Here is a 13,648-nt window from a genome sequence, read left to right on the forward strand (position 1 = left end):
CCACCTCAAACTAGTGAGGAGGATAAAGATCCCAAGAAGGGAACGGAGTTGAAACAACTTCCTGAGAATCTCAAATATGTCTTTCTTGATTCTGAAGGTAAATGCCCATCTATCATAAATTCGAGCCTCAAGAATATCCAAGAAGAGAAGCTCATCCAAGTCCTGAAAAAATACAAAAATGTTATTGGATGGGCAATTGAGGATTTGAAAGGTATTATCCCTACAGTGTGCATGCATAAAATTCTCATGGAAGACGACCACAAACGGGTGGTCCAACCGCAGAGAAGACTCAACCCAACAATGAAAGAAGTAGTTCGGAAAGAAGTGGTGAAATTGTTAGATGCGGGTCTTATATGTCCTATTTATGACAACCCTTGGGTGAGTCCGGTGCATGTGGTCCCAAAAAAGGGAGGGACCACCGTAATAAGAAACGAAAAGAATGATTTAATCCCTACAACGACAATTACCGGTTGACGTGTGTTTATTGACTACAGGAGGTTAAACATAGCGACTAGGAAGGACCACTTCTTGTTACCGTTCATTGATCAAATATTGGAAAGGCTAGCGGGACATGATTACTACTGTTTTCTAGATGGATACTCCGGGGATAATCAGATTGTAGTTGCTCCGGAAGACCAAGAGAAAACAACATTCACATGCCCTTATGGCGTGTTTGCATACAGAAGAATGTCATTCGGGCTGTGTAATGCTCTAGCCACTTTCCAACGCTGCATGACTTCCATCTTCGCTGACATGCTTAAAAAGCATATGGAAGTGTTCATGGATGACTTTTCGGTCTTTGGATCCTCGTTTGATAATTGTTTAACTAACCTTTCTCTTGTTTTAGACAGGTGCCAAAAAACAAATTCTAAACTGGGAGAAATGTCACTTCATGGTGCAAGAAGGGATAGTATTGGGTCACAAAATTTCCTACAAAGGAATTGAAGTTGACCAACCAAAGGTGGAAGTGACATATAAACCCATGCCTCTTGTTAATGAGAAGGGTATCAGAAGTTTCTTAGGACACGCAGGTTTTTACCGCAGGTTCATAAGAGATTTCTCTAAAATCGCAAAACCGATGACCACTCTATTGGTTAAGGATAAGGCTTTTATGTTCGACAAAGAATTCACCATAGCTTTTGAGACTCTGAAGAACAAATTGATTTCAGCACCGATTGTTATTGCCCAAGATTGGTGTCTTCCGTTTGAGATCATGTGTGATGCTAGTGATATTGCTGTAGGGGCAGTTCTAGGACAACAAAGAGAGAAGTTTCTACATGTTATTTACTATGCTAGTCATGTGCTAAACCCTATATAGATGAATTATGTAACTACTGAGAAAGAGGTATTAGTCGTGGTTTGGGCATTTGACAAATTCAGGCAATACTTGTTAGGATCGAAGGTTGTCGTTTATACTGACCATGCTGCTTTGAAATATTTGTTTGCTAAACAGGATTCTAAGCCGAGGCTTCTCAGGTGGATCTTACTCCTCCAAGAATTTGATGTGGAGATTAGGGACAAAAGGGGATGTGAAAACACAGTAGCGGGTCATTTATCCTGAATGTCACCAATTAAAGAAACGGAAGAAAAGAGACAGATAAAGGATGAGTTCGCTGATGAACACATCCTCGCTGTCATCGGTATCCCGTGGTTCACAGACTATGCGAATTATTTGGTAGGTGGTGTAATCCCTAACATTTTTTATTCTAACAAGAAGAAAAGTTTGTTCATGATTGCAGGTTCTACTTGTGGGATGGCCCATTCCTATACAAGAGAGGAGTAGATGTGCTGGTCAGAAGATGCGTCCTGGAAGAGGAACAAAGGGATGTACTCAGAGCTTGTCATGACTTGGATTATGGAGGACACTTCAGTGGTGACAGAACAGCATCTAAAGTCCTTCGGTCAGGTCTATATTGGACCACACTGTTCAAATATGGCCAAGACATAGTCAAGGAGTGCGACAGATGTCAAAGAACGAGGAATATTTCTAAGAGAAATCAAATGCCGCAAAATGTTATGCTGGAAGTTGAATTGTTGGATGTATGGGGAATAGACTTCATGGGGCCGTTTCCACCCTCATTTGGAAAGAATTACATCTTGGTAGCAGTGGACTACGTATCAAAGTGGGTGGAAGCGGTGGCATTGCCCACCAATGATTCTGAAGTGGTTGTGAACTTTCTGAAGAATAATATTTTTTTCAAGATTTGGAGTGCCGAGAGCACTTATCAGTGATGAAGGTACTCATTTTTTAAACAAACTGGTGGAGAATCTGTTGAAGAAATATAATTTTAAACACAAGATCGCCACTCCGTATCACCCGCAAACGAGTGGCCAGGTCGAAGTGTCCAACAGGCAGATAAAGCAAATATTGGAAAATATTGTATGCGCATCTCGAAAAGACTGGGCAGTGAAGTTAGAAGATGCACTATGGGCATACAGAACGGCATCAAAACGCCTATAGGTATGTCTCCCTATCAGTTAGTTTACGGTAAAGCTTGTCACTTGCCACTAGAGTTGGATCACAAAGCATTTTGGGCATCCAAATTCTTAAATTATGATCTTGCCAAAGCTGGTGAATCCTGAATTCTTCAGCTCCACGAGTTAGAAGAGTTTAGGAATCAAGCTTATGAGAATGCCAAACTCTATAAGCAGAAGACAAAAAAATGGCATGATCAGAAGCTACAGAGAAAGGAGTTTATTGAGGGGCAATTTGTGCTCTTGTTCAATTCCAGGTCAAAACTCTTTCCGGGAAAGTTGAAATCCAGGTGGTCAGGTCCGTTTTAGGTTCACAGAGTGTTTCCCCGTAGAGCAATAGAACTTAAAAATACTAATAACAGGGATACATTTAAGGTGAACGGACAAAGGTTGAAACATTACTACAAGGGTCAGGAAAGTGGTTTGATTGAAAATGTTCCTCTCAGAGGATAAGAGAGACGACAGTCAAGTCATGCGACGTTAAACGCGGCGCTTCGTGGGAGGCAACCCACATAGTTTAATTCTAATCATTTTAGTTGTTTGGTGTGGTTCAAAATTTTTGTTTGTAGGTTCGCAAAATAAATCGCACAGGATAGAAGGAAAGGTTTGAGCCAAACTTATAGAAGATACTTTGCTACAAGAGTAGGGAGAACAGAGAAAAAAATCAAACTTTTGGATGAAAACAGGGCTCTGACACGGGTGCCCGTGTCACCTGACACGGCCCGTGTCAGGCAAGGCAACCAGGAGCTTGTTGTTTTCTAGTAGGCTGACACGGCCGCCCGTGTCGGCTCTACTGTATGTGGTGGCATTTTACAGCGCCCTGACACGGTCGCCCGTGTCACGGGACACAGCCCATGTCAGGCAGCACGGTGGGAAATTTTGAATTTCAAAAAATTTGATTTTGTGGCCCCCACTTGGATTTTTCACCAATTAAAACCCTTTCTAATCTCATTTAATCCCTTTAATCTGATTTTTACCGATTCTCTCTCCCATTTTCATTGAACCTTTCTTCTTCCTCCATTCTCTTTCCATTTTTCTCCATAACCTCACCAACAAAAGCTCACTCATTTACCGCTATACACCGTCCAAATTGCGACTCACTTCACGAAAGTTGCTCCACTCTCCGTCCTCTACAAGTACATGGTAATCTTTTCTCCTTATTCCATATTTTATTTGTGTTCATAAATTTTTGCAGGAACCAATCATGCTGCCTAAGAAAATTGCTAAGTGGAAGCAAACAGAGGCTGAGCCATCAAGCCCTCGGAAAAGGACCATCCCTCATCCTAATTCGCACGACATAATTTTCGACATCCTGGAGCACGAAAGGCGTTACTCATCTCACGTCAAGCGTAAGATAACACCGACGAGGTATTTGTGCTCTGACACTTTAGCTCAATTAGGTCTGTCGGAGGAATTGGATAGGATGTTTCATGTCCTAGGCATGCTTGAATTTATGCATTGTGAAGCGTCTACATATGAACGTATTACTTTAGAATTTTTTAGCACCATTGTGTTCAAGTTAAAGAAAGGATGGACATGTACAACGATGTACTATTGAGGGACGATGAATTTCAGGTTATATAATGTCGACCACGAGTTGACAGTTGAGCAGCTGGGTGAGATTCTCCGCTTACCCCTATATGGCCCCAGAGCCGTACTAGATAGCTTTGATGCTAAGACTTTCTGGTTGGCCATCACGGGGCGATCAGATTATGTTGCAAAGGAGGCTGAAGCATCTGGCATTCAGAACCCTTGTTTCAGGTATGCTCAGAAGGTACTGGCTTTCACGTTTTTCGGTAGGGGTGATAGTACAGGTGTGGCTACCCAGAGGGAGCTTTTGTTTCTGTTTGCCATGGAGAACCGAGTTGCTGTGAGCATTGCAGCATTTGCAGCGGACTACCTCGGTAGAGTGGGCAGAGGGGCTCAAGGGGGAATTTCCATCGGGGGCATAATCACGCAGATTGCCCACCATTTTGGTTATGACCCTGCTGCGCTAAATGAGACACCAGTGTCAGGTAAGCATAAACTGAACATGAACGCGTTGGTTCAACAAGGTATGGTATCACAACTCTCTGATTATTATGCTTTGAGTTCTAGTCAGTTTATCATGGCTCTTCCTAACCCTGCAAGAATAAGCATTGCCAACACTGCCAATTGACTATATGAGAGTGTCGTCGAAGACGATATGGACGAGCACAATGCTGACCCATTTGTTGCAGGTGACCAACAAGAGGAAGAGGTGCAGGAATAGGAGCAGGAGCAGTTTGTTGCTCTGCCAGAGGACACCACACATACAGGTGTCGGGTCGTCATATGTGACACCGAACCAATGGTCGTGGATGCAGACGGAGATCGGAGATCTCCGAGCGGAGAAAACACGCCAAGGCATATAGCAAGACCGTCAAGGGACTGTTATGGATGAGATCCATGCGATGATGCAATGACTGATGTTGCAATTTCCTCCACCACAATGAGGCTGTGTAAGTCCCCCCCTCACATTGCGAGCAGTATTTGGTTCAAGTGTGTGTGTGTGTGTGGGGGGGGGTATTATTTGTTCTTAGTAGTTTCAACATTTTTTTTAAGTAATTAGTTGTGTTATTTTGTGTGTTACATATAGAGGATATTCGTTCCGGATGAATGATTAGGCTTGGAGCGATTGGATAAAAGACACACCCCTCTACTTGCTCTTCTGGAAACCCCCAAAAGTTGATGTTGCTGATCTGAATAATCGGAGACGATTTTCTGTCACTGGACTACACAGGAATACTCTGTACCCGAAGCGAAGACGAAGCTACATCACACTGAGAGGTATCTTGGAAACATGTATGCTATATCAAACATGGTGAGAACTACAAAAAGCCAAACACTTATCATCATGAGAGCTTTTCAGGTATGTCTCTGTGACTCTGAGTTTGCGTAATAGATGTTGGAATTTCAGAACACACATGTACACACTGAGGCATTTTATTTTATTTTAACCCCGGGCCTTTCCAGCTAACCCGCCATTATTACCCTTCGTTTACCCAATCCGAGCCTTATCTCCTTTTGTTTGTTTTTTAAACCACTATAAATAACCGTAAGCCCAAACACTACCTTAACTTGCTTGGATAAGTGTTGTTGACTCCGGATCTGTGGAAAATCTTAAGTTTGGGGTTTCTTATTTTTTAGGGACACCGATGAGGACTAGATAAGTGCAGTTGAAAAAAAAATAGAAAAGTATGAAACTTCAAAAGAAAAAAAAAAGAGAAATAAAAAATTATGAGAAGTATAATAAAGAACTTATCTTGAAATATTGAGGTTGGCAAAAAGCATGCTCAAAAGAGCGCATAAAAAAAGAGAGACAAATAAGAGCCAATAAATCCTAACAAGAACGGTGTCCAAAAGAAAAAACCTCTTGATTAAACGATCGAACACAGTAGTGAGGATAGAAACACGGACTTTGAGCCTGAACCACTAGTTTTTCCCTTTTTTGTTAGTTTTTCCCATCTTGCACCTAAGCCCCATTACAACCTAAAAAGCCCTCGAATAATGTGTGTGGTATGTTTTTGTTATGAAGGTATCTGTTATTCAAACCTAAGAGTTGACTTTGCATGATCTGTTTTTGAGTGAAAACACTTTGACCCCGAGAGATTTGGTGAGAGTGTGAAAAGCTACAGGTCAGAAGGTACGTCAATGTGAAAGTATAGTGGAACGTTGGAAGTCGAGGAAGAGTAAAACAGTGAACGAAAAGTGAAAAAGGAATCGTGAAAGATAACAGTAGTATTGTGAAAGCATTTGGGGATGACCATCTTGATGTCCCGAGCATCACTTGAGGACAAGCAATTAGAAAAGTTTGGGGTTGTGATCGGTCTCCAATTCTACTTGTTTTCTGACACTCATTCGGCATAATTTCACGAAGTCGGTAACACATTATTCTACCTGTTATGTTATTTTGTTTAGTAAATTAGATGTCTGCATTTCTATTTAGTCTGATGATTATCTTTGGTTTGCGTCATTATACTTTATTTTATGTCTCCTTATGGTAGTTTTATTGGTTTCAGGTGTAAGCAAGAATACCCCAAGGACTCGCCAAGGGAACCGAACGTTTCGGGTTCGTCGGAAGAAGAAATTTGATGGTACAGTAGCCCTGACACGACCACCTGTGTTGCCCAACATGGCCCGTGTCAGGAGAAGGAAAGCCAGGGGAAAAAATAGGGAGCTAACACGGCCCGTGTTAGCAACCCTAGAAGGGGCGTGTTGGAGCATTGCATCAGTCAGCCAACACAGTCGGTCGTGTTGCCTGACACGGCCAATGTTGGCTAGGACACCTCATTTTTTAATTTTTCCTGTGTTTTGGCACTGCTGATCCTGAAGGGCATTATGGACATTTGCTACATCAAATATTTGATCAGGAACTATTTAGGTGATTTTTGGAGACGGGGAACGGGACTTTTGACACGAGACAGATTTGGTACGATTAAAATTGAAGCGATCAAGAGTTGTGGAGAACGGAGGTCCTTCAAGAGCGGATGCGGTTGAAGATCAACAAGATTCCATTATTCTTGTAATGTCTAAATTTTATATTGTAACTTATTTGAATAATATGAGTGGCTAACCCCCCCCCCCCCCCCCCCCAATGCCAATGGGGTGTCCCTGAATTGATCGTGTAATGACTCTGAGTTGATAATTTCCTTAATTTATGATGTTTATTTGTCAATTTCATTGTGCAATGTTTGTAATGCTTTCTTTATCAGAAAAATAAGGATTGTTATATGGTTAACAATTTGCGGGATTGCAATTGTTAAGGTTTTTGTACAGTGGAACTATAATAGATATCACCTAGGGCTAGAGATACCTTATGGTTACCGGTTATATTTTGTTATTTCCTACGACTTGGTTTCATTGTAATCGCCTAAGGGCTTAGAGATTAGAATGAATGACCAAAGGTTTCCCCCTGAGCTCTTAGGAGGAAACAATTCTAAGATCCGGTAATTTCATTTTTTGAACCGTTTAAGAAGATATACATTCAAGGTCATTACAGGAGATATTCATACACCATCCTTGACATATTATTATAAATTGTGAAAAAGATTTATTCTGCTTTCATTTCTCATTCCCTTATACAATGACTTTTTACAAACCCCCAATTATTTGTTTTGTTCAATTGAATCACAATTTAAACTCGTATTGCTACGCAGTCCTCGAGATCGATATTTGAGAAACGTCCCTATTATTACTACATTGACAAAATAGTACACTTGTTATTTTCCCGATCAGTAGGTTACTTATTCCTTTGAAGATAAAGTTCATTAATTCCATAAGATTTATTTTCATGTGGACCCATTGTTGGCCATTATCAATTGCCCTGATCCACATCTCCACTGAAATATTATTGATCCACCTTAACGTAACCGCATTTATCAATAAGAGCTCTTCGCGATAGTGTTGGAACAATGGTTCTGTTAACACATACTTTGCGTTCACAACTTTTTTCCGGAGCGTCTTGTCTCTGATATCGTGGATGAAGTTTTATGCAATATGTCTAATGCATTAGACATGTGTAGAAGGAGGATCTTGCCAACTGTTATCAAAGTTATTGTATGCATTCTCAGTAGATTTATGTCTGTCTGAAATCAAACATAGGTTGAATTACGAAGCAACGTGTAAACGAAGATTCTTGAGAAAGAAACTCCAGTCACCAACAGTCTCACCTTCAACGGTGAAGGGTGTCGTCAGGTTGTGGAACCGGTGGCCGTTAGGATCAAACGCGTCATTAAAATATGTTTACAAAATTTTCCACCTTGTAATTCTATTTATATTTAATGATATTAATATTTTTTTTCCATTTTTTATTTTTAATTAATTATAACTTTAATTTAAAAAAAAACTCAATGCATTGTTTAGGCTCCTAAAGCATTCGCCCATAACATTAGCATGATGTTGTGCATGCGCCAGTCAAAGTGGTGCTAGTGTGAAATTTGAGTGCACACGCCATTAGAATTGTCGCATCCTCTTTAATTAAAAAAAATTTAAACATGCATACGTTAGTGAATAATTTAAAATGTTGGTTATTTGAGGATATAAATTAAAAAAAAAATATTTGAATATATATATATATATATATATATATATATATATATATATATATATATATATATATATATATATATAATATGTTGTCTTTCAAAAAAAGTATTTTATGAAAAACTACTAAAATTATTTATTTGATTTGATTAAAATAATAGATTTTAACAAAAATAAATATATATACTCTAATCACCATTATAAATTAATATTTTGTTTTAGATTTATTAAATAATTAATATATATTTGATCTTATCTAGACCACATATATATATATATATATATATATATATATATATATATATATATATATATATATATATATATATATATATATATATATATATATATATATATATATTATTTAATAAATTTGGAAATAGAATATTTATTATAATAATGTTAGAAGGGTGTAAATGTGTGAAATTTGTTTGACTATATATTAGTTTAGTTTACATATTTATAAAGTATCCAGTTGACTTAAATAGTAGTGATCAATATATTAAATAGTAAATTACTAAATGCTATTGTAGATTTATATTAAAATAGTGTATTAAATTTAATATATGTTTGGTGAATATTTTATTAATAATTATTCAGTGTATATATTACAAATGTAGAAAATTTTGTTGATAAAAATTTTATATTTTATATAATAATTTTTTTTACCATAAATAAAATTAACCAGTCAAAAAGAATCATAATTAAAATAAGATTTTCTTTGACTAGCTACTTAATAAAATTAAATAATGCTTTTATAAATAGAATGTATTAGTCAAAAAATAATACTACTTTTTTTGTTGACTGAATCCAAAAGTAATAAATGTATTTAATATTTAATATTTTATATCTTATATCTTATATAAGAGACATTATCATGTAACAATTTGTAAGATATGGCAGAAGCTTGGATCAAACCCGAAGCCAATTTCATGAAATGCAACATTGATGTTTCTTTCTCTACCATTGACAACTTGGTAGGGTTTGGCATTATAACTCGTGATCATAATGGCCATTTTGTCAAAGCTCAAACCATCCAAGTTACACCATTTTTACAGGTTCGAGAAGGAAAAGCTAAGGCTCTCTTACATGCTATAAATTGGATCACTGAGTTGGGTTTTGCTAATGTTGTTTTTGAGCTGGATGATGACATAGTAGTTGATGCTTTTAATAACCCTAACGTTGATGATATGTCTGAATTTGGCTCAATTATTTGCGATTGTCGTAAATTGGTTGATGAATGTTTACCAAACTCAAGAGTTGTGTTTACTATGAAGAAAGCAAATAAAGCAGCTAGTGTGTTGGCATGTGTGGCTTTGGATATGGTTTGTCCTCAAGTTTATGATCATGTTCCCTTATGTATTGCCCCTATTGTTTTCAAGGAAATGATTTGAGTTTGGATTTGTAACAAAGAATAAATCTTTTACAAATTGAGTTTGGATTGCATCAAGAGTTATGTTTGTTAAATATAATTAACTTGACACACTCATTTTGATTTATTGGTGTGGTGACTGAGTTTTTTTTTCTTTTCGTTTTTTTATGCCATTTGAATTTACTTTGTCATGTCATTTATTTTTTGAGTTAATATTATTTTCTTTTAATGTTATATAGGCGACTTTCACTCTATCCCCTTAAAAAATAATAATTTAGATTTGATTCTTACTCTATGAAAATTTGATTGTTTTAGATTTTATGAAAATTTGACTTTAGCAAAAATTAGATGAATAGTATCATAAAATACCCACAATAATTAGGATAAAACATATAAAATGGATACATGTAGGGGTTTAACCACAAAAATAAGTGCATACGGGTGTAGATAAAAGTACTTTAGTATTAAGTCCGTCATACCCACATAATATATCTTTATTTATTTTTAATTTATATTATTATATAAAAATATATATTTATCAATTTTAAAAAAACATCAAAATTAAACTATGATGTGATTTGATATAAATATTTTTTATTTTATAAAAAAAAAAAAATTATTAAAAACTAAAAATCATATCAACAGATCCAATAATACCTTGTTTAAACCTTATAGGATGCACGATTGGGCATTTTTTTAATTTGTTTTATTGCAAATGAAGCTAATATCAATTATTATTTTTTATTTTTTATTATTTTAAATTTCTCGTAATATTCTTTCTATAGAAAAGTATATTAATCTTAAACAATTACTAACTTTACAAGAAGGAAAAAAAAATCAAAATTTTGACAAAAGGGTCAAATCAGGGACACCTTAAGTGCTGAGTGGGTGTATATTTATTAATACTTTTTTTTATTCTTTCTGAATTATTACCAACACTTCATACATTTTTCTGATAATAACATTCACACCCACTAAAATTACATTTAGATATTATTCAAACACATGTAATAAAAAATTAAAATTAATTTCTAATAATATCCAAAATAAAATTTATATGTCTATTTATTAACAAAATATATTTATTTATTTTTAAAATAAAATTTAATTATATAGCATAATTATATTATTTATAAAATTTAACGATATTACATTCCGCTATGTTGAATTTTATTCGTGTGTTCGTGTGTGTATGCATGTGTGTGTGTGAGAGAGAGGGAGGGAGAGAGGGAGAGAGACTCTTTTTAGGGGATTACATTTAGAATCCTTTCACAAGCATGGAGAGGAAAACAATAAGGGGTAAGGGATATTTCAGATGAGTGAAATATTGATGATTGTTTTTAGAGAGAAATTAATTCTTCCCTGACCGTGGTGCAACCAAGAAGAAAGAAAGTGATGCAACCGGGAGCAAGAAGGAAAGGTGACGACACTAGATCATGTTTCGGCATTTCCAAAGACTAGTACGACATTTAGGGAAAGGAAACGAGAGTGGTGGAGCGATAATGGAACAGATGGGTGGACACTTTCTATTTAACCAAGTTTCTAGACGAAGTGTCACAAGTAGATTTGGGCTATGTTTAGATTGATGGACTAGAACGGAGCAGAATTGAACATGATGGAATGATGTGGAGCGGAGCGGAAAGGAACAAAGATTTCATTTTATTTTGTGTAATTTTTATAATTTGAGGGAACAAAATAGAAAAAATTAGTTCATTTCATTACATACACCCCAAAATTGCAGGAAATTAAAATTGAAGAATTGAATGGAATAGGATGTAATTTATTCCATCATGTTTCAGTCTACTTCATCCATTAATTGCAATTCCTAACAATGAAATCTAATTATATACCATTTCATTAGATCACATTCCATAAATTCAAACATACCATTAAGGGAAGGAGTTTAAAAGGGTTGAATATGTAGTCAACTTGTATCGAGCATATAAAGTAACAGGCATGGAGAGAAGTTCTGCTTTTTCGTCTCAATATCGTTAAGGATGCATGGAGGGTGATTCAAGCTTTGAATGGAAACTGTTCTGGTTCTTAATTACAATTATTGGAGTTATAATTAGGGCATTGATGAAATAGTCAAGAAAAACTTAATTATAATTGGAAAAGATTTTAAATTATTAATAATAGAAATAATGTTTACGCTGGAGAATCAATTTGGGTTTCAAATTCAAATTTACCTAAGGGAAACTATGTTAATTTTGTGTGTGTTTCCAAAATTATTTGTTTTGTGAATCTGGGCTAGAGGTGTGTTAACAGATTGATGATAGTATATCCAATGAGATGTTTTTGGAGGAGAAATCTCATATTGGAAGGGGTGCGGGATGAGAACTCCCTAATGGATAGGGTGGGATAAGCAATTTGGTTCGGGATTCTAAGTCCTGTATGGATAATTTTGTTAACGACCAAGCTTAGAGATTTTATCCTGCCACCTCCAACCTTGACCTAACACCCCTTCATATTTCATATTACCCATGTTACCCTTGTCAAAATTTTATCAAAAAATTCAGACGAAAAATCCAGTAGAACAATAAAAAAATCTGGTATAAATAAAAATATCTGGTAGTGTATTTAAAAAAACGGTACATTAGATAAACACACACCCCTTTAGACAAGAACAACAAGAGTGGATCCCGTAGAGTACTACGGATGCGTAGGGGTGCTAATACCTTCCCTTCGCATAATCGACTCCCGAACCCAAGATTTGGTTGCGAGACCTTGTCTTTTCCTTTCCTCTCTTCAGGTTTACTTCGAGCGTTTCCTTTCCCTCCTTTGGGATAAATAACGCACGGTGGCGACTCTCCTGTCATTTCTTCTTCGCCGGTTGTTTTTTCGCACACTGTATTTTTCAGGTTGCGACAGCTGGCGACTCTGCTGGGGATAATAAGTCATGAACAACCTTCAGTCTGAGCACTGGAAACAAACTTCTGGCTTATCACTCGGGATACCGAGAATGTTTTATGCTTACATGCGTATGTTTGAATTTTGCGATGGCGTAATGCTCCATAAAAATGGAAATGCTACGCGATTTGGGAGGATGCAATGCAATATGATTCTACATGCAGGGATGCGAAATGCTGGGGAAAATGCCAAGCTGAAGCAAGGAATCCTGTTGGGGAAATGATCACAATCTTCTGGACCCTGGCACTACTGTTGGAGATGCACAGCATAATGAACTATGTGGGGAAATGACCGGCCACGCGGTGTTCTGGCAATGACGAGATACCGAGACTCTAACTGGGGAGAGAACGGCGCTGCAAACCTGTTGTTGGGGGAAGCGATAGTGGTTCTGGCAACCATAATCTACGAGAGATGACTCAGCAGGGGGGAGCAAACACCGATATGGTACTGAGATTATGCTTCCAGGAAAGAGATCATCGATCTGGGATTGAAATTCTCGATCTGGCATCGAACTCTGAGGAGCAGCTGCTTCTGCTGGGAAGATACAGTCTGGTACTATCAACTCCGCTGGGGAGTGTAGTCTGGCACTGTCAACTCTACTGGGGATATACAGTCTGGCACTGTTAACTCTACTAGGGAGTGTATAGTCTGAAACAACCGCTTGGGGAGTACAGTAGTGAGAACCTGCTGGGAATCTTAAGGAAATGCCCCGAGTGTATCTGTTCTGGATAGATGATCCAAAACACTTAAGATTCACAGCAACTTTAAATGTTTATTAAGCATATACCTGTAAAGCCCTTATATGTCATGATGCAATGTTTTATCAAAA

At 36.9% G+C, this 13,648-nt stretch overlaps 1 protein-coding gene across 1 annotated transcript; it reads left to right on the forward strand.

The window, feature by feature from the left end:
* Positions 1 to 9,433: 9,433 nt before the first annotated feature.
* On the forward strand, positions 9,434 to 9,931 carry LOC127096338 (uncharacterized). Its single transcript, XM_051034922.1, has one exon. The coding sequence runs from the start codon at positions 9,434 to 9,436 to the stop codon at positions 9,929 to 9,931; it is 498 nt and encodes a 165-aa protein (XP_050890879.1).
* Positions 9,932 to 13,648: the final 3,717 nt, after the last annotated feature.

Source organism: Lathyrus oleraceus, chromosome 6 (assembly GCF_024323335.1).
Source record: "Lathyrus oleraceus cultivar Zhongwan6 chromosome 6, CAAS_Psat_ZW6_1.0, whole genome shotgun sequence".
In the NCBI taxonomy this organism is placed as follows: Eukaryota; Viridiplantae; Streptophyta; class Magnoliopsida; order Fabales; family Fabaceae; genus Lathyrus; species Lathyrus oleraceus.